Below are 23,334 nucleotides of genomic sequence, written 5' to 3' on the forward strand. Positions count from 1 at the left end.
GTTTGTTTGCATTACATGAATTAGTACATTGCATCTTTGGAGCTTTGCGTGATCATCAAGTCAACGACAACTTTTCCGTTTGATCCATGCTGCCGACCAATTGCGGAAGGAGGACCGAAACGGTTAGATAAACACAGACCCTGCTTACGATCATTACTTAATCAGGCGCGCCAGCTTTCTAACTTAAATATCTCCGCTAGACTTCGCTATCTCGCATCATCTGTCTTGACATGAGTCCGATGGTGTCCAAGTCTCTACGCGTGCAATTGCGCCAGTAAAGAAACAAGTGTCTCGTGAGCTGATCTGGAAGTGTCGCTATGGAGTCAGAGAATGGCAGGAGGCGGTCTGAGGAGGAAGACGAGTTTGGGTCCTCTGCTAATGAAAATATCCCAGCAGCAGATGCGACGAAGACAGATTCAGAAGAAGGCAAGCCGAAAGCGCCTTCGCTAGGGAAGAAAATTTGGAATGCCTTGGAACTTGATATCTTTACGATTTTGCTACTCATGAAGGGTGGTCTTTCCCCTGCTATTGCGCTATGCTTGCTACAGGTGGATGTGATCGCCTTTCATTTTGGATCCATCGGGTAACTATGAGACACCAGCGATGGGATGAGGCTGACTGAAAGTATAGCTATCTGGTCCCCATTGTTTCGATTCTTGGAATGGCTATCTTACCTCGAGCAAAATTTCTTCAGGGTATGCTTACGAACGTGGTGATCATTTGCATTGCTTCTGCGATGGCACTGCTCGTTGGCTACTGTGCAACTGAGGCACGCGCACATACCTCCAAAATCACCCCTCAAACCGCTCGGGAATACAATTCTTCCGCATCCGCAGTGTCTGCAATCTGGCTCATCTTCCAAGTCTATGTTTTAAATGCGGCGCGATCGAAATGGCCTCAGCTGCAGCTTCCTGTCATTCTTTATTCCATCTTTAGCGTAGTCACATGCACGACTATACCTACACTACCAACCATGACCTATGTCATTGAGTTTGTCGAGAATTTGCTTGAAGCTTTTCTGACAGGCCTTGCCATTGCAACCGCAGTTTCATTGCTTGTGCTGCCAGTTACTGTTCGGACAGTTATCTTTAAGCAAATAACCGGATACTTAAGTCTTTTGCAAATGTGTCTAAAGAGCCACCAGGCATATCTAGCACATCTAGAAGATCCAGAAAACATAGAAAAAGCTATGGTTGTGGAGCGGAACGCAGATTACAAAATTTCGCCTCCCCTGGCCGCAGTGCGTGGCAGTGTAGAAGCCATCGTAGGGCTGCATGGAAAGATTCAGGGAGATCTGCCATTTGCCAAGCGAGAAATAGCGATTGGGAAGTTAGGGCCAGAGGCTTTGGGCTCCATCGCGAAACATCTTCGGTCAGTCATGCTTCCAACTGTGGGAATGTCTGCGATGAACGATCTACTGGAGCGACTGGCCCAGAGTCATGGCTGGAGTCAGAAACACCTTGATGAGGGCCTCGGTGAAGACGAGATGAAGACCAGAGCCGCTGCAGTCAAAGACTGGGCGGATAACCTCAAGGCCATGCATGCTTCATTCAATTCCATCATTACTGCTGCCTGCCAGGGCCTTGAACATGTTGCTATTCAGCTAGAGCTGAAAAAGCCTCCAAGAGAATCACTTTCAGCTGACGATGACGAAGCTAAAGTTGGAATAGTAGGACCTGGTGACGCGGAATTTGCAGCCCACTTGGAAGCCAAGATTCAAGAATTTTCATCCGGGAAAAGAGAAATGCTACAAGACTGGGGCGAAAGACATGGAATCAAGCTTTCGGCCGATTTCTTTGAGACCAGAAGGACGGTCGACTTTCCGTTTCATGAACAGTCTGGAAATACCGATGAAAATGTGCACGAGCGAAACCAGCGACAAGTCTACTTATTACTTTATATGGAGTTCCTTCTTTGGTCTTCTGCTAAAGCTGTCTTGGCTCTGGTAAAGTATTCCGATGAATTGATTGCTAATGGCACGATGTCGAAGTCGAAATTGATTCTTCCTGGCTGGAAACGATTAAGAAAATGGCTCCGAACGTTTTTGAACACGGAAGAAGGCCCTACCGAAGAGACCAGAGGTGACTTGGGAGATATCAATCAAACGGCTATCCTTGTCGACCTTGGTAGTGCTTTTAGCAAAAGAAAAGACCCTGAGCATCTACCGCCGAGGAATGCCGTAGAGAGGCTCGGAAATGCGATCAGAGTCGTTCCAAGATTTTTCAGATCAAATCATTCTAGTTTTGGATTTCGAGTTGCAATCGCAACAATGTCCCTTGCAGTCGCTGCGTTTCTTAAGGATACGCACTCGTGGTTCCAAGCCCATCGCGTTCTGTGGGCTATTATCATGATTGCTATCAGCATGACGCCATCCGCTGGACAGAGTATATCCAGCTTTGTGCTCCGCATAATAGGCACGGTTATAGCGATGATTGTTTCTTTTCTCTGTTACTATATTCCAGACAAACACAGAGCAGGAGTAATCGTTTTCGTTTGGCTCGTTACGAGTGTCGGGCTTTGGGTTCCAATCAAACGCCCACAAATGGCCATTGTTGGTCTGATTAGCATCGTCACAAACATACTTGTGCTTGCGTATACGCTGGAAGTGGAGAAGCTTGGCAAGGAAGTCGTCGCAGCAAATGGGCAGGAATACCTTCCTATATATGAGCTAGCTCCGTATAGGTTGGCAACTGTTTGTGCGGGCCTTTTTGTATGTCCATTTACTCAATCCTGCTTCTCGAAAAAGCTAAAAGACTCTAGGTTGCTTTCATATTCACGATTCTACCGTACCCAATAACTGAACACTCGCTCCTCCGCCGAACAGTTGGGGCTTCTTTGTACTTGCTTGCAAACTACTACTCTATCGTACACGAGTCTATACAGGCACGTATTAAGGATGCGGAAGGTGATCCAAATGATAAGAAGAGTCTTGGTGCCCAATTGACGAAGCTTCGAGTCAAAGTCTTCACAAAGCAAATGCTCGTGCTCACAAATTTGCGAACCTTCGCAGCCTTCCAGAAATACGAGATACCCATTGGTGGACGGTTTCCAAGGCAGCAATATGATACGCTCGTGAAGTCCGTAGATAGGTGTGTGACTTCAGCTCTTATCTGTCAGAAATATCCTAACAGTTTTTCTAGCATGACTCGCTACATGTCCCTTCTGTCATACTCTTCTCAATCGTTACAAGTGGGAGTTGAAGCCGATCACCATCTCAGCCAGTGGTCAAGAGATCTAAAAGCACTTCTAGGCAGCGTCAGTCATACGTCTCATGAAGTAACGTCTCTTCTTTCATTATTATCTGCAAGCGTCACAAACGGCCAACCATTGCCACCGTATCTAACCGCACCGCGACCATACGGCCTTGCACGTCGACTTGAAACTATCGATGCGGATATCCTGTCTTTTAGACATATTGATGAGCCGGAGTATGCCGTCTTTGCTGTTTTCCAGGTTGCAAGTCGGTGTATCATATTCGAGCTTGAGACTCTGCTTCAGTATGATTGCATATATTGATCTCCTCAGAATCGATAACTAATTCATAATCTAGAACTGTTAAGGACTTGGTTGGCGAGCTCGACTTCTCATTCCATGTGATTAATACAGGAAACTCTAGTGGAACAGCTTTGTCGGGCCTGAGTCAGGATAACAGTGCACACGAACAACGAGACGCGGTTAAGAGGAAGGAAGACTAAACGGCGTTGTACGACTTCAAATTTTGATATTCAGACACGGGAATATTGGATAATCCTTAACCAACATACTTCTCTACATTTGCCTTATTCTCATTAACGTCGAATCATCAGCGGAAGAAAGATATTTCTGAGGTCTTAGCAAATATGTCCTTATACTTCCTTTCAGAACTCAAGTTTGAGTGTGTCACGCTGTCAAAACAACCTTCTACTGCAATTGTTTCGAAGCCAAAATGAGAGGAACATGCGGTAATCTATGAATTGGATACTAAACTCCGCTTCGAACCTGGCTAAAGTACATTCAGCAAAGAGCGTGCTATGGTTAATAAATACCCGTCCGTACCCAATTTTGAATCTCCTCTGCATGCCGTCAAACCCCTCAAATTAAGATTGTGGGTATCTACGATTTGAAGTGCGGTGCGTTAAGGAACAAGCCCATTAGCACGCCAGCGAGAGTACCGGCGATGGGGATTGTCATAATCCAGGAAATCAACAAGAGACCCACCCGCTGCCAGTTAACAGCTTTGATGGTACCATTACACAACCCTACACCAACAGTAGCACCAGTGATACACATAGATGTTGAAACTGGAAGAGAGTACTGTGAGAAAATGAGAACGGTAATGGCGGCGCCCATCTCCATGGAGGAGCCTCTGCTAGGGGAATGGTAGGTGATCTTATTTCCCATGACTGTGACCGCTGATTAGTATTTGCGACCAGTTTTGTGATAAAAGCAAAGACTAACCCTTCATAATGTTGTAGCCATAAGTGATAAGACCGACGGAGATGCAACCTGCCAGAACAGCAAGCTGCCATACTGGCACTGGGGCTTTGGAGGCTGCAGCATTGCCAGTAGACCAAGCGCTGTAGATTACGGCCCATGGGCCGACAGAATTACCAATATCATTTGCGCCATGGGCGAAAGAAGCAGTGCATGCGGTGAGAACCTGGATGAAGGAGTAGGCATGCTCGACTTCGTTGGGGTACTTCTTCGCATATGAGTAGACCGAAGCCATACGACGACCTTCTGGAGTACCATGAATGCCAGCCTGAGCTGCATGGATATCATAGTGGAGCCCATAGAGAAGAGCAACAGTAATCATAGCAGGAAGGCGTTTGATCAACATCTTGATATTGTGCAACTCATAAATCTCGCCCTGACCCATCGGATTCTCGTGAAGGGTGCGCATGGCCCAGCCGATAGGACCGCGCTTCTTGCGGAGTTTAGCATGGAATCTTTCCCGGCCTTCCTTGAGTAGCTCTTGGTAGGTCTTCTGACTCTCTGGAGATGCCTTTTCGACATCATTGCTGGTGGTAGCAACGGTAATGTCACCGCCCTCAGCGCCCTTGGCATCGTAGTCGCTGACAGACTTTTGTGAACCGTTTTCGGTCTCCTCATCTTTGTCATGCTGAACAACGGCATAGTCGGGAACCTTTGCTCTATCGTGCTCTTCTTGCGCCTGACGGAAGAAAAGAGCAGGACCCATAACAAACATCCACCACTTGACGCTATGGTCCCTCTTCAAAACTCTCGCGTACAAGAATGGCATGAAGAAGATGGCGGAGAGAAGGCAAACACCAAAACCGGTACCGAGAGTGACGGAGGCAACATACCAGCCTGGCTTCTTGGACAATCCTAGACTTGGAGAACCCTTATAAACGATCGAAAGTGTACAAATAGTAGCGGCCACAAGAAAGAAAAATGGAGAAGTGTAGACCGACCATGGGATAGGGTTGCTGCGCATATGGACGACAACCTTGATGAGCATGAATATCGAAGAAGCAAACCCGGCGGCAGCAATTGGGGCAATGACTAGACCAGCAAAAATAGCCCCCATGCCTTTACCTTTATTCCAACCCCATTGGACCTTGTCAGCGCCGACTGTGGCAACACCAACACCAGCAACCGCTGAAACAAGTGAGTATGTTGAGGAAACGTGGGTAGAGTGCCTCGTGCACCACATAACCCAGGAAGAAGCTGCTGCAAGAGCACAGGTGAAGGCCAGCATCTGAACGCCAGCATCGCCGCGGAATGCTGAGTTTGGAATAATACCGTTCTTGATTGTATCAGCGGTACGAGCGCCGACAGAAATAGCGCCGACCATTTCGAATATTGTGCCAAATATCATGGCCTGTCTGTACGAGACGGATCTCGACGAGACTGAGGTAGCCCAAGAGTTGGCAACATCGTCTAAGACTTGTCAGAAGGCTTGTCGAAGCTGGGCGAGGTCAACGACTTACTGGCACCGTTGTTGTACGCATCAAGCATGGCAAAGAAAGTGCCAATGGCAAATATGTAGTCATACTGGTGAAGATACACCATCTTGAGTGCCTTTTCTGTATCTCCAGGCCTTCTTCTTGCTGGGTGGAATAGGTTTGGCAGTTCAGACCGGGGCCAGAGAAGCAGCGATGCAAGCTTTATACGCCAGGTGGCAACCCAAATTTCGGGCCTTGGTCGAGACAGCAGAGAAGTGGTGTGCCAGAAGAAGCACCCCCACTAATCAACGAACGATCGTTCGTTAAATTCTAGGCAAAGTTCAAGAATTGGATTTAGTTTCCAGTCTCGCCGTGCCCGTTGAAGTTATTTTTACGGACTGAAAGGTCAAGATCCGAAGCACGTTTTGAAGAATCAACGTATAATTCGCAATTACCAGCCCATCAGCCACTTCCCAAGGCTTCACAAATCTCGCTATCCCATGGTCGAACAATCCACGCCGACCCTCAGATCAGACTCTGACACTCACCTTCCTCTGCTACTGGCGAGCCACTCGGAGGAGCCGCGGGCAGCCAGAAAGACGAGCCAAGTAAACTGCCGTCTTGGGTTGCGCTGAAGACTCCGTGGCATTGTTCTTGGTATTGTATAAGAATACTGGCTATACGCAGACAAGTCGAGCGACGTTGAATGCTGTTGGGCGGGCGAAGTCTGGGCAGATAACAGCTCCATCGCGGGTAACCTTGGCGGCCTCGGCGCCCTTGGCACTCCGAGGTTGGAGAAAATTCGACTGGGCCAATCAGATACATGCCTCGAGAGCACGTTTTTACAATACAACATCTTACTCGCTGGTCATGCTTCCTCCAGCGTATCTCGATAGGCTAGGACACTCGATTACAGGAGAACGTTTTTAATCATAACCACTACAAATGGCCGTGGATCTTTGACAAATGCCTAGAAGTCTGGATGGGGGACGATGCGGATTCGCGAACTCAGCGGAGCGGACTGGCGAGATTTCTGCCTTCCTTTCAGCATCCCGAGCGATCAGCGGATCAGTACGGAGCACACGCTCCAAAATACGCCTTGGAGCTCATGGCGCCACCACGTGTGCCCAAATCAGTACTCAAATGTTCCAGAACACCCTGGATATCTGTTTCGATCGGTGATATGGGAGGATAGATCCGCCGGTGAACTCTTGACAATTGCGAAGACGGATCTATCTACATCAAAATTGCTAGTCAAGCGTATTTGAATTCTCGAGATCGTAGAGGCTCGCGGTGCCAATATTCGAACTGTACAAAAGCCTTTCGCGGCGTTCTTGAGAATCTCGGCGGCAGATGACAAGCGAAAGAGCTTGATTAACGCTAAGAACGGCTACGCCGCGATTGCTTCAACCATGTAATTGAGCTTCAATGTTGATAATTTCGTGTAGGTTGGCCTGCCAGTCGTGATATGAAATGTTACTTTACCATGCTTTGTGCTGGCCTACTCCCTAAGTCTGTTAGAATCGCTCTTATCGTTAGTGGGTAGATCGTAGTTGATTGATTATCTTTCAAAGGTGATTGAAACTTGTTGCTCAGATACGAAAAGCTCCCATGATGGTTCGGTAATGTCCGGTCAGATGTTGGTCGTGTCTGTACTCAGCCTCTCGACTACCAAGACGGTCGGTGCGACGTTTCCAATAGTAATTACAATTTGGTATTGTTAACAAACGATTAAACCGGATGCGGAAGCACAAGCTAAGTGAATGGGTTGGCATTACATATGCCTCCCCACGGCCTGAATTGAAGTGCCCAGCCTTGGGGCGTGATCTGGAAGCCTGCTTTTCGGCAAGCCGCACCCAAGAATCATGGGGGCCCTCAAAACACTGCAGGTCAGTTGCTGCACGTCGGAGCTGAAGTAGTAAGACGGAAGAACGTTCACTCACTCGTTACAGTCCTCTAGTCACGGACGGACATGTGAGAAAAGTTGTTTGCAATTCCTCTTTTATGAATCAATAGCTAGAGTTGCTTCAAATTTATGCGCCAGCAATCTAGCTAATCTATAAAATAAAAACTATGTGCTCTTATTTAAAAATGGCTCGTCCATCCCTTCATGTCTCAAGATGTGCACATCTGAAGTCGTTCTGCAGTGGATACGGGTTTGGAAGTCAACAACTTGTGTGGCCAATTCAGCGCTCTGCAACTTGTTCTTGGTTGAATCATGCGGAGCAGTTCATTTTCCTTTAGGACTCTCATTGTTGCTCGCTTAACATATGATAAGGCTGGAATATGACTCATCGTTTCTGCTCTGTGTACGTTTCCATTTCTTTCGCCTGCTCACGAGAACCACGCGCAAGAGCCTGAGACTCAATACTGATGACTTGCTCATCACCCTTTCTAGTAACTCTTTGAAAGCCAAGGCTATGAGGATCGCTCAAAACATGCGATACAACATTCAACGTTTATGTGCTACACGCTGACTCGTATCGACTTAGAATCCAGCTTACCAAGAGAATAATGCGCAAACAAAATATCATTCAATCAGGTCACAAAAAAACCTCTTCATTCGCTTTACCACCTTATTCTCTTTTTTGTGCTTTTTTGTTTTTGCCAAAGAGGGGTCTCTACTTAGCCACAGCTGGATACTGATACGTATTCTCTCCGCGTCCGAGGAGTCGCGGTCTTGTAGTACTACATCGAAATTAATCACGTAGACATATATACTTTGCGAGTTGGGAGCGAAACTCTTTGCGCGATTTCGCATACGCAATCGAGAGAATTTTGAATAAGACCAATAGTTATGGAACACTTGATCTCAGATTGCTAAATCCATTTATAATTCCAATTTCACGTATGAGCACCAAATCCATTTCTTGATCAAACTTTTCATTGCTCATGTCCATTCAGTTCTAACGACAGGGCTCGTTTGGACTTCTTGGCAACGAATGATTATCTTATTGATGTTGTTTACACTTTATTCAGGTATGGTCATCAAGCCCGAGTCAATTTCAGTAAGTCCGTATCATATCAAGCACCACTCTTCCGGTGATCAACTCGCCTTGCTGAAACTCTTCAAAGCATGTGCAGTACTCATCCTGGCTAGTCAGTAAGAGCTTCTCAGGAAGAGTAATTGGTATTTCGAAACTGCATATATCACCGCTTCAGTTGCAAATACATTCCGGAAACATGTCGCTTCGGAACAGAACTTTGATTAGACCCAAGCGCTGCTAGCTTTCTAGCGTCAATGGGTACAAAAAATACAAGGCTAAAATCTGACTCGAGTTCAACGCCATGAGGAAGACATCAGGCATCCTTTCTTTATTAGAAGCCAGTGAGAAACACGCTAAAACGGGAATGCCGTCTGCTCCTTCAAAATTTGCTTACTTTATGCAGCTGACAAGATCCGAATTTATTCCTTCCAAGAAGAAAAAAGGTTTCGTGTTTGTTCTTCAAGGTGAAGGACGCATGGCAAAGCACCATTCTATTCGTATTACCTTCAGTTGCCGAGCTGAACAGCAGAACATGGTCATATGGGCACTGAAGATCTTCGATCGAAATGACCTTCCGATTCTCAATTGTCGGGACGACTTTGAAGCAAAGGAATCGAAAGAGGCTAAGCTCAAAAAAAGTAGAACGCTAAAACACGTGATTGCGTATTCACCTTCTCCTGCCAGAATAGGTTCAACCACCACGCTACCTCAGCAAGATGCAGCTGCACGAGAAGACGCTTGATCGGCTTCGAGGCTATTCAGTTCACAAAACGATCCTGGTGAAGTTACATAAAAATAACCATGCTGACGATGCGGAGCAAAAGGGGGGGGTGCGGGTAGTCCCGCAGTTAGCGTCTAAACTAAAAACAGCAGTCTGTTGTGATGGCAACGGAAACAAGCGGCCCCACAGCCTTACTGACTCGCCATAATAGCAAAGCAACAGTGCCCATGCACACATTGCGTCGCCAACGCTCGAAGGAAGTCGTCAAGAACATCGAACATCTTCTGCGGCAATGGCATTCGACACGCGCCTCATGGGTGGTTTGCGGTCCTTCGAATCTATGGCTTCTGCGCCTTCGCTGCGAGCGTCAGATTCAACATTTAGAGACAGCATGGGCGGCGATGATACTGGAAATGTCAAGGTGGTGGTGAGAGTGAGGCAGTTTATTCCTCGAGGTATGCTTGCCACTGCACATATTGCAGAGTAGTCTACTAACCAGAGGACATAGAAATCGAAGCCCAGTCAACATGCATCGTTTCCATGAACCCAAAACTCCAGCAGACCATTCTCGAACCTCCTCCAGTTGCGCCGGACTCAACTCCAAACAAGAAGGCAACAAGACCAGAGAAGAAGACTTTCACATTTGACAAGTCGTTTTGGTCACACGATCCTACGTCCCCACATTACTGTACTCAGGAGGATATATACGCTTCTTTTGCCTCCGAATTCCTCGATCACAACTTTGAGGGATACAACACCTGTATATTTGCGTATGGGCAGACCGGTAGTGGCAAGTCATATACGATGATGGGCACGCCTGAGCAACCAGGTTTGATCCCTAGATACTGTGAGGATCTCTTCCAGCGAATCCAGGGCCAACCAGAGGAGAACACGACGTATAATGTGCACGTGTCGTACCTGGAAATTTATAAAGAGCACGTCAGGGACCTTCTCGTACCACGCCCTACGGGCGGAAGACCAGAAGAGCTTCACTACTTGAAGATTAGACAGAGCCCTGAAGAAGGTGTCTACATCCAAGGCCTGACTGATGCTCCTGTCAAGAGCTACGCAGATATCCAACGTCTAATGGAATTGGGTGACCAGAACAGAACTACGGCTTCAACAAAGATGAATCAGACCTCCTCGCGCTCACATGCTGTATTCACCATCACCCTTAAGCAAATCCAGCACTCACTCACCAACGACGAGACCATTGAAAGGACAGCCAGGATGAGGTTGGTGGATCTGGCAGGCTCTGAAAGGGCAACGAAGACAGAAGCAAAGGGCGAACGACTTAAAGAGGGCAGCAAGATTAACCAGTCGCTAACCACGCTTGGCCGCGTCATTGCAGCTCTTGCTGACCCTCGACGCCAAGCATTGCAAAGCCCTGGTGGAGGGTCCGGCCGCAACAGTCCTCGGCCAGGATCTTCTCACGGTCGTCCACGCTCCTTGCACCTCGAGGTTGTCCCGTATCGAGATTCTGTGCTTACATATCTTCTGAAAGATTCGCTTGGTGGCAACTCAAAGACTGCGATGGTTGCGTGTATCTCGCCGTCAGCAAGCGATTATGACGAAACTCTCTCAACTTTGCGTTACGCAGATCAAGCTAAACGCATTCGTACCAAGGCTCACGCTAACATTGATGCTGTAAATGCTGCTGAACGCGATGCCCAGATTAGCTTGATGGCGGAAACTATCCGCTCGCTCCAGCTAAGTGTGAGCCGTGCTCATGAACGCAAGCAGCAGGAAATGGAAGCGCTGGATAGTTATCAAGAAAAGGTCCAGCGAATGCAACGTCTCATGGATGAGAGCCGCCAAGTCAGTGAAGCCAGAATCAAGGCTCTGCAACAGGAGACGGAATACCTCCGCCCAGAAAATCAGAGATTAAGAGATGAGAATGAGGCTTTGAGAAGGCACCTGAGTCTAGCTCTCGGAGAACTTAAAAATCCAATCCAGATACCGCAGGAATACGCTCTTGTAGAGGAACCTGTAAGCAGAGGCGTTGCAAATGGCACAAAGTCATACGGCGAATTGTCTCCTGCTTATGACGATGAGGACAAAGAAAACCTCGAAAGTAATAATGGCAATGCTCAGAGCAAAAAGGAAGAGCATGAAGTCATGCACGAAGACGAAGCTCAAGACTCCCAAGAGATCTGGGCGAGGGAGGTTCAGGAACAAGCGCAGATGTTTTTACAAGAGCTGGGCATGTTCAGGAAGAAAGTACGTCATGACAAGAGTCGATTCGGCAACGTGGAGAAGGTCCGATTGTCGCTTGCTGGAATTCCTGCGTTCTAAAATGCTAAATTGTCAGTTAACTTCACACATGACGGAGTGGGAAGAGCGTTGGCGTACGGTGACATTATTATCGGAGATCCTGGATTATAGTTGCTAGTATTAGGCAATGGCATATTCTGATGTTCGAAGCTCCATCCTGCACTCATCGTAATCTTTTGTATCATGACATCACTGTATATGCAATCTACTTTCATTTCGAGAAATGATATTTCTGTCGGCTTGAAGGTACCATAAACAACAAGTAGCAAAAAGAGCGGATCGAAAAATCAGTTGCATTGAGTAAACTGTAGGAGGGAGCTAGACATAGTATACTTGAGAAGAAAACCAAGGTCCAATGTAAGTACAGCCCGAAAATGTCGTCTTCGCACAGCACCAAGAGGTTCGACGTCCATCTCACCTGCCTAATGATGCCAGATCCAGTTCCTTGACAGGTGCAGTACCTCCCCGTGCAATCATCGCTGCACTTTGCGATAGGCTGAGGCTATCAATTACGGAGAGTTGGTTTGAGTGATTTCTGCATCTCTTACACTCTTAATTCGTTTCCGGGGACGGAGGAGTCTCTGGTTTTGATTTAGCAGCTGGGATTTCATCAGCACCAGATGCTATGAAGTTGGGAGCCTGCTCCGATGTTGCTTGACGCGTTATGTGAACTGATTCTGGTGCAGCAGTTTCCCGTCGAGATGCGGGAGTGGGATCGGAAGCCACATTAACTGAAGTCACCAGCTGCGGTGGAGCCTCCTCCCGTGTAGCTTGGCGACTTGTGTGAGCTGTTTCCGGCGCGCCGGTTCCCCGTCGAGATGTAGGATTTTCAGAAGCTGCTTGTGCCTGAGGAATCTGGATAACAACATCTGGACGCGTTGATTGTGGTTTTGGAGTGAAAAGAGTAGTAGAACGCTTGCGTGGCTTTGGCTCGTTGTTGTATGGCCTTTTAGGCGTTCGGACAGTCGAAGCTCGCGCTTTCGAGTGAGCAAGCACTGGTAACCCGATAGCAAGGAGCGCACAAAGCAGAGATGTGAGGAACAACACGATCCCAGTGGCACTACGCGAGTATTTTTCACTTTTATACTCCCTGTCGATATCCTTAACCAAGGCTTGGAATCTATTTTCCAGGGTTTTACTGTCCGTAGTAGCGTTTTGACCCTCATTCATCCGAATCCAAACAGCGAGAGGTAGCAGCTTGTGGTGTTTTGGTGTCGGGTACGAAGGAGAGCAGATACCTGCCTGGAGCTTCGAAAGAGACTCATCTGTCCATGGCACAGAGAGTGGTAGCTCGATGTCATCTCCATGGTAGTCGCAAGGCAATGCATGGCGCTCGACAAGCTTATTCTGGCTCTTCTGAACAGCATATACGAGATCCTGAACATATGTTCTCGCTGCTTCATTGTTTGATGAGCTCTCATGTTCAGAGTATGCGACATCTTTGGTAACTTCGCTAAGAGCCGCTGTAGACACGGGAGCGGCTGTGTAGACAGTCGATGATATTAGATCGATAGTATGCCAGCCAGAGGGGTACAAAGTGATGACGCGCTTGGGCTCTTCAAGCATGTTCAAATCTTTTGGCACTGTTGAATCCGTTGAAGTTGGGGTCGCAGCCCGCGTCACAGGAGGCGAAGGTACTAGAATGGTTGTCGCATAGAGTGTAGCAGTCGTGACGCTATGTGGCGCTGGAAAGTACCATCTTGAGGCAAGTATCTTGTTTTTAGAAGGTGCAAGAGTGACTTGGCGGTAAAGATGAGGTTCACGCTGGTACTTTGTGCAATAAAGGTATCCGTATATCCCCGCGAGGGCGCTTGCAGCAATTAGCACAAGAGAAAAAAGCCAAGCAAAGGCTTTGATGACAGCAAACAAGCCAGACCGCTGGGTTCTGGACGAATTTGGCGGATTCCCTGAGAGCTGCCAATCGTCACTACTCGAGCTGGCCTGCGATACCATTAGAATTCCTTTCAGACAAGCTACAGTGTATGAGTAGGAGATAAAGGGTATTGAGAGTCCAGACTCACGTGGCGTCTTGACTTGGGAGCCATGAATCCAATGAAGTAAGAAAGATAATCGAAGGCAAGGAGAGCAGAGAAGGGGGGAGAACTAGGGCACTGTGCTTAGAGCTTGTGAAAGCGTTCGCTTTTCACAATCCAGACGAAGCTTCTGCTGATCTGACAAGACTAGAAGATAAGTGATGAAGAAAATGTTGCTCGAGTCAAGGAGAAACGCCGTATTGGTGACTTGGTCGGAAGCAAAACACTGGAAATTGATTTCTGCTGCGAAGATATGCTGGGGGAGATAAAAGTTATGTTGGAGGAAAAGAGAGAGGATAGAAAGGTTCAGGACAAAAGTCAATCAAAGCACATACCTGCACCTTCCTTGCTCAAGGCTACATGGAAGCGCTTAAGGAAGGCACGTTGTCACAAATCGTATGATTCTGCTGACATTGGTAGGAGCAGTTTCCTCAAGGCTCTCTCAAGCAAGTGTTTTTACTAGGGCTTGGTCACCGCTTCCAAACTAGACTATACAACAGAGCGACAGAAGCTACAGCAGCACTTGCACGACAAGCTTGTGCGCAGAAATGGCGAGGGAAGCGACGTCGTTGTAGTGCGTCCGGTGCCAAGCGAAGGTTCCGAAGCATTGCCATTGACAGAAGAGCATAGAAAGCAGAATGATGCGGCGGCGACAGGCGTAGGGGGCTGGCAGATGCAGCTATTGACACCCTTGTAGGGGCATCAGCGAGAGCTTTCCAGTAGAGATATCCCATAGTAGCTTCGTGCTCACCGTAGTGCATCATCAGAACTGATCGTTGCCTATGCATACCATACGCTCGAGATCGATGAGTTTGTCGCGTCTAACTCTCTAGCAGTTCTGATGCCGAAAGCTCAGAGCATAATGCTTGAGCCCATCCTTGATGTAGCTGAAACAACGTAGGAATGCAATAGTCGTCCTTGTGCTGGATTTCCAGACACGCTGGGTCTTCGCAACAGTCTCCGTCAAGGACAACAACTTGATTGACGAAGACCACAGATTGTCTCACAGCTTGTTTGATGCATGACATCACGTATCACTAAGGGCCATATAGGGATAGGACTAGGAATGTACAAAGACGGCCGCCATAGATCTGGAAGAATAGTTGCGAGGACATCATTGCGACAAAACTTGATGTTTGAGGCCAGGTTTTTCCAATGTCCAAGCTCTTCATCGAAGGACTATAGTGAGACTTATGCGACCCTCATCCCTCCATGCTCAGTATCAACTGATGTGTGAACCAAAACCTGTAGATCTAGCCTGAATTCACAATTTTAAGCGAGGTGATATTAGGAGCGACGTGCATTCACGTTGTCCATGGCAAAACGTTGGTCTTGTTATCCCAATTATGGCGCTGCTGGCCCGTGGACATGAGGAGTAGATACAACTGACGCAGAGCTGGTGGGATTTGCAAGAAGAGCCTCGAATGTGATGTGCACTTGATGGGCAACTCAGTGATGAGCGCGGCTGAGTTTCCTGGCTTCAGTTAGAAATATCATGCCAGCAGATTCATCGTTAAAGCGAAAGCTGTCGAAACTGTGAGTTGATAAGGCAGATAGCGTACTGATGGGCAACATGAAGTTGCTGTGCTCATGAAACTGAGCTTAAAAGAGGAGAATCAATCGACATTTCTGTATATGCCTACATGCTAGATAGTTGATCTTTGTCCTTGAAATATACTTGCGCAAAGAACGACACCATAGTAACACGCTATGCCATGCCGCGCTCTGTTACTTCCTCTGGGATCCCAATATCTTTACAAGGTGCCCACAAATCCAGCTTCCCCTCCTCATCGCAGGCCCAACAAGAAATTACCACCACTCTTGCCGTCGCCGCCCCCCTGACCACTAGGCACCCAAGTTACATTCGGATTCTGTGCCATCATCTGCGCAATCTCCTTCTGCGTCTCAATGCGTCGAATCTGGATCAACCCATCGCCGCTCTTTGCGACCGCCCTTGAAATCGTTTCAGCGGCCTCGGCTTCACCTTCAGCCCGGATAACGCTAGCCTGCCTCTCCTGTTCCGCTTTCTCGACGATGAAGCGTGCCCGCTCGGCTTCCTGTTGCGCAATCTGCTTGTCCTCAACGGCACGAGTGAATTCCTTGCCGAAAGTCATATGTGTAATTGAAACATCCTCGAGGTTGATGTGGAACTCCTGAGCGCGGCGAAGTAGGTCGGTGCGGATGCGGTTCGAAACGGCTTCACGTTGTGTGATGAGTTCGGCGGCATCGAACTGCGCAATGACGGACTTGAGGACTTCGTTACCGATGGAAGGCAGCACACGCTCATCGTAATCTTGGCCAAGGTTCTATTGATTCTCATCTCAGCTGCCGTGTCCCCGTGAACTCATACGGCACGGTAAATATAGAAGACTCACCTGATAGATCTTAGGCAGCATAGTAACCTCTGGCCTGTGCAGTACTCTCAGCGTCAAGCTAACCATCTGCAGGTCTTTGCTTCCGGTTGTCGTGGATATGTTTCTCGGCCTCGTGCGCACATCATATATGATGCTCTTCTGTAGCCAGGGGATCAGGAAGTGAGTCCCCTCGTTGACGACCTCCTCCTTGACACCAGACAACCTGTCGAAGATGACGGCGCGGGTGCCACCTTTGACATCGTACATAGAGGCTTGCCCGATGCTGAGGGCAACGGCTGCGGGAACGGCCCACTTGTAAATGGTATTAAGTGCTTGCGCCATGGTAGTAATGACCGCAAGCTAGCCTCGTGGCTAAGTAGGGGACGAGATGGGGGATATACACTCTAAAATGCAAATACGGTTGATGTACGGTGCTTCCTCGAGATGATCCAAAAGAGAGCGCTAGTTGTACCCCTACCTTCATGAGCCCAGAATGTTCATGAATGTCAGAGCGTAGAAGTCTCAGGAATGATATTCAGAACGAATAAATTTGAAATATATAGACACGAATAGAACAATCTCATCCCATTCTTTTCGCATAGACTAAATCTCGATCACCAAAGGCCAAACGCAATCACCAAAGTCACAGGGAGTGCTCATATCAGGCAATTCCTGCATTCTCAGCCGGGACTTTTTGGAGTTACAGCTCCAAAACGGATTAGCGCATTTTGGCAGCGAATCGCTCCGAGCAAGCCAGCAAGAACATCATCTTCACTTCAACACCGAACATTCGCCCATTGCGTACTGAACAAGCCACTTAAGCAGTCAATTGCATCGGCATCAAATTCAATATGGGTGGTGGACAGAAATTGCCTGGCCAGTACGTCTTCCCTGCGCGCCTGCTCGTCGACGAAAAGCTCTTCCGACGACGAACGCCAGCCGCAATACATCCTTCGACGAGCAGGCCGATAGCTAATTTGGTTTTTCTGGAACAGGTACATGGGCTGGTGGGGTGACCTTGGTATGTAGAGCCCAGACTAGGCATTTTGGTGTGAGAGAGAGCCCCGCGAAGCTGATGATGAGTGTTATCTCAGGTTCACAACCACAGAAGTATCTGACGACATACGCACTCTCTCCCAACCGACAGAGACCGCTCGCCGGTGCTGCCCGCAACGCGGTTTTCAACACGTTCCGTCGCACAAGCCAGCAGATCGGCTACTGGCTGCCGCCAATGCTGATCGCGTACTATGCTATGCAATGGGCAACGGAGAGGTATGGCTCCACGAAATCACGAGGCAAAGTGAAAGTGGTCGCTGACTTGGTTGGGCAGGAATGAGTACTTGAACTCGAAAGCCGGGCGAGCCGAATTTGGTGATGAAGAGTAGAAGTTGTGTTCATGGACATTTCATTGGCACTGTTTGACTAGCAGTTGCGTAGCCAAATGGAAGGGATCACCTGTACAAAAGAACTTGGAATAGATTTTTGAGTTACCCTTTCAAATTCCTTGATGTCCTCGACTTTCTCTTCTAGAATTCGAAATATGATGCCGTGACTATCAACACAGTCGCACTGAATTGGGACAAGACAACTATTGTCTGCCAGTGTTTTATCAGGCACGTCGCATCTAGTAAGAGCCGAGCATCGATGTTCCGAATACTTGGCTATCTAAGAAATGCTTTGCGGAGAGAAGTTGACACTTTGCGTGCTGAGCTCAATCCACAGGCCTGTATCACCTATCCGTGCTACAATCCTGTATTCCGTTCTAAGTAAAGCACATCATCGATCAAGTGGTCTAGATTATAGATTCGAGCCTTGTTCGTACACTCATGCTGGTATATCTCAATGTAGTGCTATATTTGAAAACTGTCCTCTCTGATTGGATGATACCCTACGCCGCCATTCCGAGCAAACATCCTCCATTATCATCCGCACTGGTCTTTACTCCTTCGCGATTTGCTCGATTTTTAGACCTGAATTTTCCGCTGAGGGCTAGCATAAAAGGGGCCCATGACTGCCCAATGTCGAAAGAAGTACAATTTACATTCGAAGATTTTCCCTTCTGCACCAAAGGCTGTAAGGCCGTAAGAGCTGAGTATTGACCTCGCCTCATTCTTATAAAGAAGAAGCACTCGAAATGAGAAGCTGCAGGAGATATCAGGGAGAAAAGGATACATGATGAGGACAGTAAGAATAGCAGCCAGTTAAGAAAAAAAAACAGCTTGACTGTCCGCATATGTTCAGCTCCAGCTTGATCCTGCATACTCAATCTTCAGCTCGGTTACACGCTTCGTTCGAAACTTCAGCCCCGAAGGTGCAGCCGCAGAGATAACGACGATACCAAAAATTCGTGGCAAAAGTGTGACAGACGAAATCCAAGATAATGCTGAGCATATCTTAAATTTTGTCATGATGCCATGGTTGAGTTCATGTGCCGCAAGGTCAGGTAGAGTGCCGTGACATGGATCGATACTCCTAGATAGGAGCAGAGATTGGAGAAGGCTTTGCCACGCTGTTACCCGCACAAACGAAACACAGACGAAGATAAAGGGTAAATTTAGCGTGTCTGACGCGCCATAAGCAAATTTCAGCCAAAGCATGAGCTGGTCACAAATTCGGGGCGGTTGGGACTGGGTCTAGGCCGCAAAGCCGACGCCCATTTACGAGTCTTAAGGCCTTACGATTTCGGTGCGTCGAACAGCATCGTACACCTCGGTCCGGAGTAAGTAGTGTTCCATTTGAGGCGCGGGTTGACCAGATAGAAACAGAAAGTATTTGGCAAGAAAGCATAATTATTGGAACGAAACGGGTATGACGTTTTACACTCGCGTGTCCAGCGGATCCAGCGGATCAAACGGACGGTCTTTGTCGCCCGTGGTGCCGAAGCCCAAGCCCCTGAACAAGAAGCCTTAATATCACTGAAATAAGCCAGCTCCGTCTTATCCTTTCCCAATCCTACTAACACACGGTGGCTGGTGGGGTGGCCAATTTCATTTCTATCGTCCGAAAATGAGATTTGCTCGCGTGTTGCAATAATCGACCAACCTTTTTCTTCTCTTTCCCGTGCCCTTTCTGATTGCTGCTTGACCTCCTCACTCGCCGCCTTCTTTCGTCCCGCAAAGACGACGAACCTCACGCACATCTCGCACGCTTTTGAACGCGTCGAGCGAACGGGCAGTGTCGAGAGGCTGCTGTGAAAAAGTGGCCGCGAGATTGGTGCGTTCGAAAAGCGACAAGGACTGCGCCCCGGAGCTGGTAGCAGACCGCTGTGCGACGACCGCCACGTCTGGACCGTCCAGGCACACGCAGGAGAAGTAAGGGGAACTGGCCCCCTCTGCGCGAACGCAAACAACATACGCACCTGTTCCTCACGTGTGCACAAGACCGACAAACGTCGTCAATTGACGAGTGCAGGTGAGTTCCAAGTCCTTGCTGTCCGTCACTATTTTGTACCGTACGGCACGCTCGGCGCTGTCCAAGACGCTTGCCCTGCACCTTCGCTGCATATGCACAATCCCCTTGCTTGCAGCCTCTGTCCGCGCCTATCCGATAAACCTACACTTGACCCCATTCCACCGCTACTTGATCAAACCACCTTCAGCTCTCTCAGCTTATCTGAATTCAGATCACGCTGCTGAGAATCTGACCGTGGATAAACAGCCCGACTTTGCTGTCGGCCTTTGTCCATAGCATCGCTCAAAGTTTTCCCCTTTCTAGTAGCCACAGTCTAATCCTTTCGCCACGCAGCGGCCCTTACCAAACCTGCCTTAATATTGATGACCACCCAATTCTCAGCGACAGCGGCACCAGCTGCTGAGATGGACAACGAGAAGCCCCCCGTGGTCTGGCAGACGGAGGATCGACGGACTGCGACGGCAACTAAGAAGACATCTATGCCTGGCTTGAAAAACCGCTTCACCTTCTTCTCGACGTCGCCCAAAACTCGAAACGCCGACATCCAGGCTGTGATCGCCGCACAGGAAAAGGCCTTACAGAACAGCCCGTCCCCGAACGCAAAATCCATGTCCCTCCCATCCATTTCCCTCTCGTCTACCGACCGAACGAGCGCCGAGACCATCTTCCAGGCTCCTACCGAAGAGCAGATTGCGAAGAAGGCGAGGGAGGAGGCCCAGTTTGGACCGCTGTTGTCAGAGGCACACTTACATTCGAGTTCGTTTGAAGGTGGCGAGTTCCCGGATCCCATCGAGGACACTCCCCCCTACTACTTTGTCATCACGACTTACATTTCCTATCTTATCCTTATTATTTTTGGCCACGTACGTGACTTCTTCGGCAAGCGTTTCCGCCCTGCGCATTATGCCCATCTGCAGGCCGCCAATGGCTATGCGCCTCTGAACAGCGACTTCGACAACTTTTATACTCGTCGCCTCAAGATGCGCATCAATGACTGCTTCGCGAGACCAACAACCGGCGTTCCGGGCCGTTTCATCACGCTCCTGGATCGCGAGAGTGATGACAACAACCACACTTTCAGATTGACCGGCACCAAGACGGAGACGCTGAACATGAGCTCCTACAACTATCTCGGTTTCGCCCAGTCGGAAGGCCCCTGCGCCGACGCTGTTGAGGAGGCTGTCAGGAAGTACGGCATTTCTACGTGCAGCACACGTGCCGATGCTGGCACTTCTGACCTCCACAAGGAGGTGGAGTCATTGATCGCCGATTTCGTCGGCAAGCCTGCAGCGATGGTTTTCTCCATGGGCTTTGTCACCAACGCTTCTGCTTTCCCCGCCCTTGTCGGAAAAGGATCCATCATCGTATCTGACGAGTTGAATCATGCTTCTATCCGCTTTGGTGCTCGCATCTCTGGCGCCATGGTCACAACGTTCAAGCACAACAACATGAAAGATCTCGAGCGTCTGCTCCGCGACCTCATTGCCCAAGGTCAGCCACGTACGCACCGCCCATGGAAGAAGATCCTCGTCGCAGTTGAGGGTCTGTATTCCATGGAAGGAACCATGTGCAATCTGCCGGCTCTCGTAGAGTTGCGCAAGAAATACAAATTCCATCTCTTTGTTGATGAGGCGCATAGCATTGGCGCTCTTGGTCCTAACGGCAAGGGCGTATGTGACTACTTCGGCATTGACCCGTCGGAAGTGGACATTCTTATGGGCACGTTAACCAAATCTTTTGGTGCAAATGGTGGCTACGTCGCTGGTGACGAGCACGTTATCCAGAAGCTGCGTGTCACCAATGCTGCTACTCAGTATGGCGAATCTCCGACCCCACCTGTCCTCATGCAAATCAAGACCTCTCTTCAGATCATCCAGGGCGTGATTGCGCCAGGCCAGGGCCAAGAGAGGCTCCAGCGTCTGGCCTTCAACTCACGTTACCTGCGTCTGGGACTCAAGCGCCTGGGTCTGATTGTATATGGTCACGACGACTCACCCATCATCCCTGTCATGTTGTACAATCCTGCCAAGATGCCTGCCTTCTCTCATGAGATGTTGCGCCGCAATATCTCTGTTGTTGTCGTTGGCTACCCAGCTACGCCACTTATCTCATCTCGTGCCCGCTTCTGCGTCTCAGCAGCGCACAACTTGCACGACCTGGAGCGTCTAATCAGGGCATGTGACGAGATTGGTGAGGTGCTGCAGCTTAAATTCAGCTCGGGCGTTGCGGGAGGTGAGGAGCCAGAGGGAATGCAGGAGGGCATTCCTGTGGGGCTTCCCCCTTCATACGAAGAGGCCACGGGCGAGAAGACGGTCGCTGTCAGGCCTAGGAGCCGAAGTCAGGTCAAGCCCCCAAGGTGGAATGTGGAGGATGTGATCCGTAGAGGTGTGGCAGACACCAAGGTGCCTCTGAGATAGAGGAAGCACGAAGACTTCGCATTTTATTTCATGCGCCATGCAAGACTGCCAAACTGCCCCATACACCATCTCACTTGCATGTTTGGTACCTGGGCTTTGTCTTGCAGGCTTGTAACATTTTTTCTATACCTTCGCTATACCCCCGACCGTGTTAACATTAGAAGAAAAATTTCTGGCGAAAAGATTTTTTGCATCGGGAGGTCGGGATTGTTGGAAGTTTTTTTTTTTTTTTTTTTTGCGGCCTTTTGAAGGAGTATCATTTTTGGGTAGGGACTGGCGTTTTTGTCGTCAACATCACCGTCGCCGTTTGCAGCATCATCATCATTGCCATTGTCACTTAGACCGTGGAGAGGGGTGTTACCCGTTTTAGCAGAGATCGAGAAGACGTCCAGGTTGAAAAGGCCAAAGTTTATCATCGATGTAGAAGAGCATGTCAGCGTGCCCCGGCTTCTTTTTGGATCCCCAGCGGCTACAAGTTTCGCCGATGTGGCAGCCATGCAAATAGTAATTATAATGCGATTACTCCAAAACGATGTGCGCTTGTGCTATGACTCCTATTCAATTTTTCACTTAGTGAAGGAGTAAGATATAGACGTGAAAGCTGCCCACATTAACACAGACGCTGATGCTATGAAGTCCCGTAAGACTTCGTTACTCAGAGTATAGCAAGTAGTCTGCAACTACGACATGCTCTCTCCGGTGCCTTTTTCAATTGCACATTACGCGTTTTTGGATATATTCTGCGTGAGATACCATCTAACAAAACTTTTGCTTCAGGAAACTCACCCACCACCCTGACTTTGATTGTGAGACAAAAAGACCTACGTACGAGTTACGATCACGATCACTCGTCGAAATGGCAACACCGATCAACAAAACAGCTTCACGAAAGGCACTTGCTCATTGAACACCAACTTTGGCGGACACATCTCATGGCAACAATAGGCTGCCCGCGTTTTTGTTTTCCCGTGAAACGTGCTTTGACTCCAAAGAACACGTGCAAATGAACGAATGGATTTGCTTTGGCGGCGGAGTGATTATATTACAATCATTGGAGGCCTGAAGAGAGTCAGTCATAGTGCTGTGTATTCCTTAGGTGTTTCATTCTTCAGTCGATTATTTGAAATAGAAGATAGCTATCAAGACTTTGAGTTTGTTAGGAAGATCTCGGGATGAAATAAGCAGGTCCAACATTCAACTATGTCCAAACATGAATTGAAGTATGCAGCAGTCAAAGCAGATTCCCCAT

The 23,334-nt window shown here is 48.6% G+C and overlaps 8 protein-coding genes across 8 annotated transcripts; 4 read left to right on the forward strand and 4 right to left on the reverse strand.

Annotated features, from left to right (window-relative positions):
* The first annotated feature begins 201 nt into the window (after positions 1-201).
* On the forward strand, positions 202-4,060 carry PV09_05121 (uncharacterized protein). Its single transcript, XM_016358590.1, has 5 exons — positions 202-583; positions 631-2,710; positions 2,761-3,089; positions 3,141-3,497; positions 3,551-4,060. Exons 1-5 carry the CDS (start codon positions 318-320, stop codon positions 3,693-3,695), a joined length of 3,177 nt encoding a protein of 1,058 aa, XP_016213691.1. The 5' UTR covers positions 202-317; the 3' UTR covers positions 3,696-4,060.
* Positions 3,990-6,224, reverse strand: PV09_05122 (uncharacterized protein). Its single transcript, XM_016358591.1, has 3 exons — positions 5,934-6,224; positions 4,438-5,883; positions 3,990-4,382 (listed from the first exon to the last, which is right to left on the reverse strand). Exons 1-3 carry the CDS (start codon positions 6,013-6,015, stop codon positions 4,093-4,095), a joined length of 1,818 nt encoding a protein of 605 aa, XP_016213692.1. The 5' UTR covers positions 6,016-6,224; the 3' UTR covers positions 3,990-4,092.
* Positions 6,225-9,805: 3,581 nt separating this feature from the next.
* Positions 9,806-12,145, forward strand: PV09_05123 (uncharacterized protein). The gene is made up of 2 exons (XM_016358592.1): positions 9,806-10,051; positions 10,105-12,145. Exons 1-2 carry the CDS (start codon positions 9,889-9,891, stop codon positions 11,889-11,891), a joined length of 1,950 nt encoding a protein of 649 aa, XP_016213693.1. The 5' UTR covers positions 9,806-9,888; the 3' UTR covers positions 11,892-12,145.
* Positions 12,146-12,422: 277 nt separating this feature from the next.
* Positions 12,423-13,823, reverse strand: PV09_05124 (uncharacterized protein; the record flags this gene model as incomplete). The annotated part of the gene is made up of 1 exon (XM_016358593.1): positions 12,423-13,823. The coding sequence occupies one exon, from the start codon at positions 13,821-13,823 to the stop codon at positions 12,423-12,425; it is 1,401 nt and encodes a 466-aa protein (XP_016213694.1).
* Positions 13,824-15,505: 1,682 nt separating this feature from the next.
* Positions 15,506-16,774, reverse strand: PV09_05125 (prohibitin-1). Its single transcript, XM_016358594.1, has 2 exons — positions 16,279-16,774; positions 15,506-16,209 (listed from the first exon to the last, which is right to left on the reverse strand). Exons 1-2 carry the CDS (start codon positions 16,597-16,599, stop codon positions 15,691-15,693), a joined length of 840 nt encoding a protein of 279 aa, XP_016213695.1. The 5' UTR covers positions 16,600-16,774; the 3' UTR covers positions 15,506-15,690.
* A 92-nt stretch (positions 16,775-16,866) lies between these two features.
* Positions 16,867-17,983, forward strand: PV09_05126 (uncharacterized protein). Its single transcript, XM_016358595.1, has 4 exons — positions 16,867-17,137; positions 17,253-17,278; positions 17,352-17,529; positions 17,588-17,983. Exons 1-4 carry the CDS (start codon positions 17,109-17,111, stop codon positions 17,640-17,642), a joined length of 288 nt encoding a protein of 95 aa, XP_016213696.1. The 5' UTR covers positions 16,867-17,108; the 3' UTR covers positions 17,643-17,983.
* Positions 17,984-18,063: 80 nt separating this feature from the next.
* Positions 18,064-18,784, reverse strand: PV09_05127 (uncharacterized protein). The gene has a single exon (XM_016358596.1). It carries the CDS (start codon positions 18,515-18,517, stop codon positions 18,146-18,148), a length of 372 nt encoding a protein of 123 aa, XP_016213697.1. The 5' UTR covers positions 18,518-18,784; the 3' UTR covers positions 18,064-18,145.
* Positions 18,785-19,070: 286 nt separating this feature from the next.
* On the forward strand, positions 19,071-22,322 carry PV09_05128 (uncharacterized protein). The gene is made up of 2 exons (XM_016358597.1): positions 19,071-19,668; positions 20,002-22,322. The coding sequence occupies exon 2, from the start codon at positions 20,031-20,033 to the stop codon at positions 22,083-22,085; it is 2,055 nt and encodes a 684-aa protein (XP_016213698.1). The 5' UTR covers positions 19,071-19,668; positions 20,002-20,030; the 3' UTR covers positions 22,086-22,322.
* The last annotated feature ends 1,012 nt before the right edge of the window (positions 22,323-23,334 follow it).

This window comes from Verruconis gallopava, assembly GCF_000836295.1.
Source record: "Verruconis gallopava strain CBS 43764 unplaced genomic scaffold supercont1.15, whole genome shotgun sequence".
Lineage (NCBI taxonomy): Eukaryota > Fungi > Ascomycota > Dothideomycetes > Venturiales > Sympoventuriaceae > Verruconis > Verruconis gallopava.

What these genes read in the sequence shown, in the direction of transcription:
- PV09_05126 (XM_016358595.1), top strand. Translation starts at nt 17,109, where the DNA reads ATGGGTGGTGGACAGAAATTGCCTGGCCA. An exon ending in GGACAGAAATTGCCTGGCCA is followed by an intron (nt 17,138 to 17,252) that starts GTACGTCTTCCC and finishes TTTCTGGAACAG; the next exon opens with GTACATGGGCTGGTGGGGTG. An exon ending in GGGCTGGTGGGGTGACCTTG is followed by an intron (nt 17,279 to 17,351) that starts GTATGTAGAGCC and finishes GTGTTATCTCAG; the next exon opens with GTTCACAACCACAGAAGTAT.
- PV09_05125 (XM_016358594.1), bottom strand. Translation starts at nt 16,599, where the DNA reads ATGGCGCAAGCACTTAATACCATTTACAAGTGGGCCGTTCCCGCAGCC. An exon ending in TGCTGCCTAAGATCTATCAG is followed by an intron (nt 16,210 to 16,278) that starts GTGAGTCTTCTA and finishes GAGAATCAATAG; the next exon opens with AACCTTGGCCAAGATTACGA.
- PV09_05127 (XM_016358596.1), bottom strand. Translation starts at nt 18,517, where the DNA reads ATGCAGGATCAAGCTGGAGCTGAACATATGCGGACAGTCAAGCTGTTT.
- PV09_05122 (XM_016358591.1), bottom strand. Translation starts at nt 6,015, where the DNA reads ATGGTGTATCTTCACCAGTATGACTACATATTTGCCATTGGCACTTTC. An exon ending in TGCGTACAACAACGGTGCCA is followed by an intron (nt 5,884 to 5,933) that starts GTAAGTCGTTGA and finishes GACAAGTCTTAG; the next exon opens with ACGATGTTGCCAACTCTTGG. An exon ending in TGGCTACAACATTATGAAGG is followed by an intron (nt 4,383 to 4,437) that starts GTTAGTCTTTGC and finishes CAGCGGTCACAG; the next exon opens with TCATGGGAAATAAGATCACC.
- PV09_05128 (XM_016358597.1), top strand. Translation starts at nt 20,031, where the DNA reads ATGACCACCCAATTCTCAGCGACAGCGGCACCAGCTGCTGAGATGGAC.
- PV09_05121 (XM_016358590.1), top strand. Translation starts at nt 318, where the DNA reads ATGGAGTCAGAGAATGGCAGGAGGCGGTCTGAGGAGGAAGACGAGTTT. An exon ending in TTTCATTTTGGATCCATCGG is followed by an intron (nt 584 to 630) that starts GTAACTATGAGA and finishes CTGAAAGTATAG; the next exon opens with CTATCTGGTCCCCATTGTTT. An exon ending in GAGCTTGAGACTCTGCTTCA is followed by an intron (nt 3,498 to 3,550) that starts GTATGATTGCAT and finishes TTCATAATCTAG; the next exon opens with AACTGTTAAGGACTTGGTTG.
- PV09_05123 (XM_016358592.1), top strand. Translation starts at nt 9,889, where the DNA reads ATGGCATTCGACACGCGCCTCATGGGTGGTTTGCGGTCCTTCGAATCT. An exon ending in GAGGCAGTTTATTCCTCGAG is followed by an intron (nt 10,052 to 10,104) that starts GTATGCTTGCCA and finishes CAGAGGACATAG; the next exon opens with AAATCGAAGCCCAGTCAACA.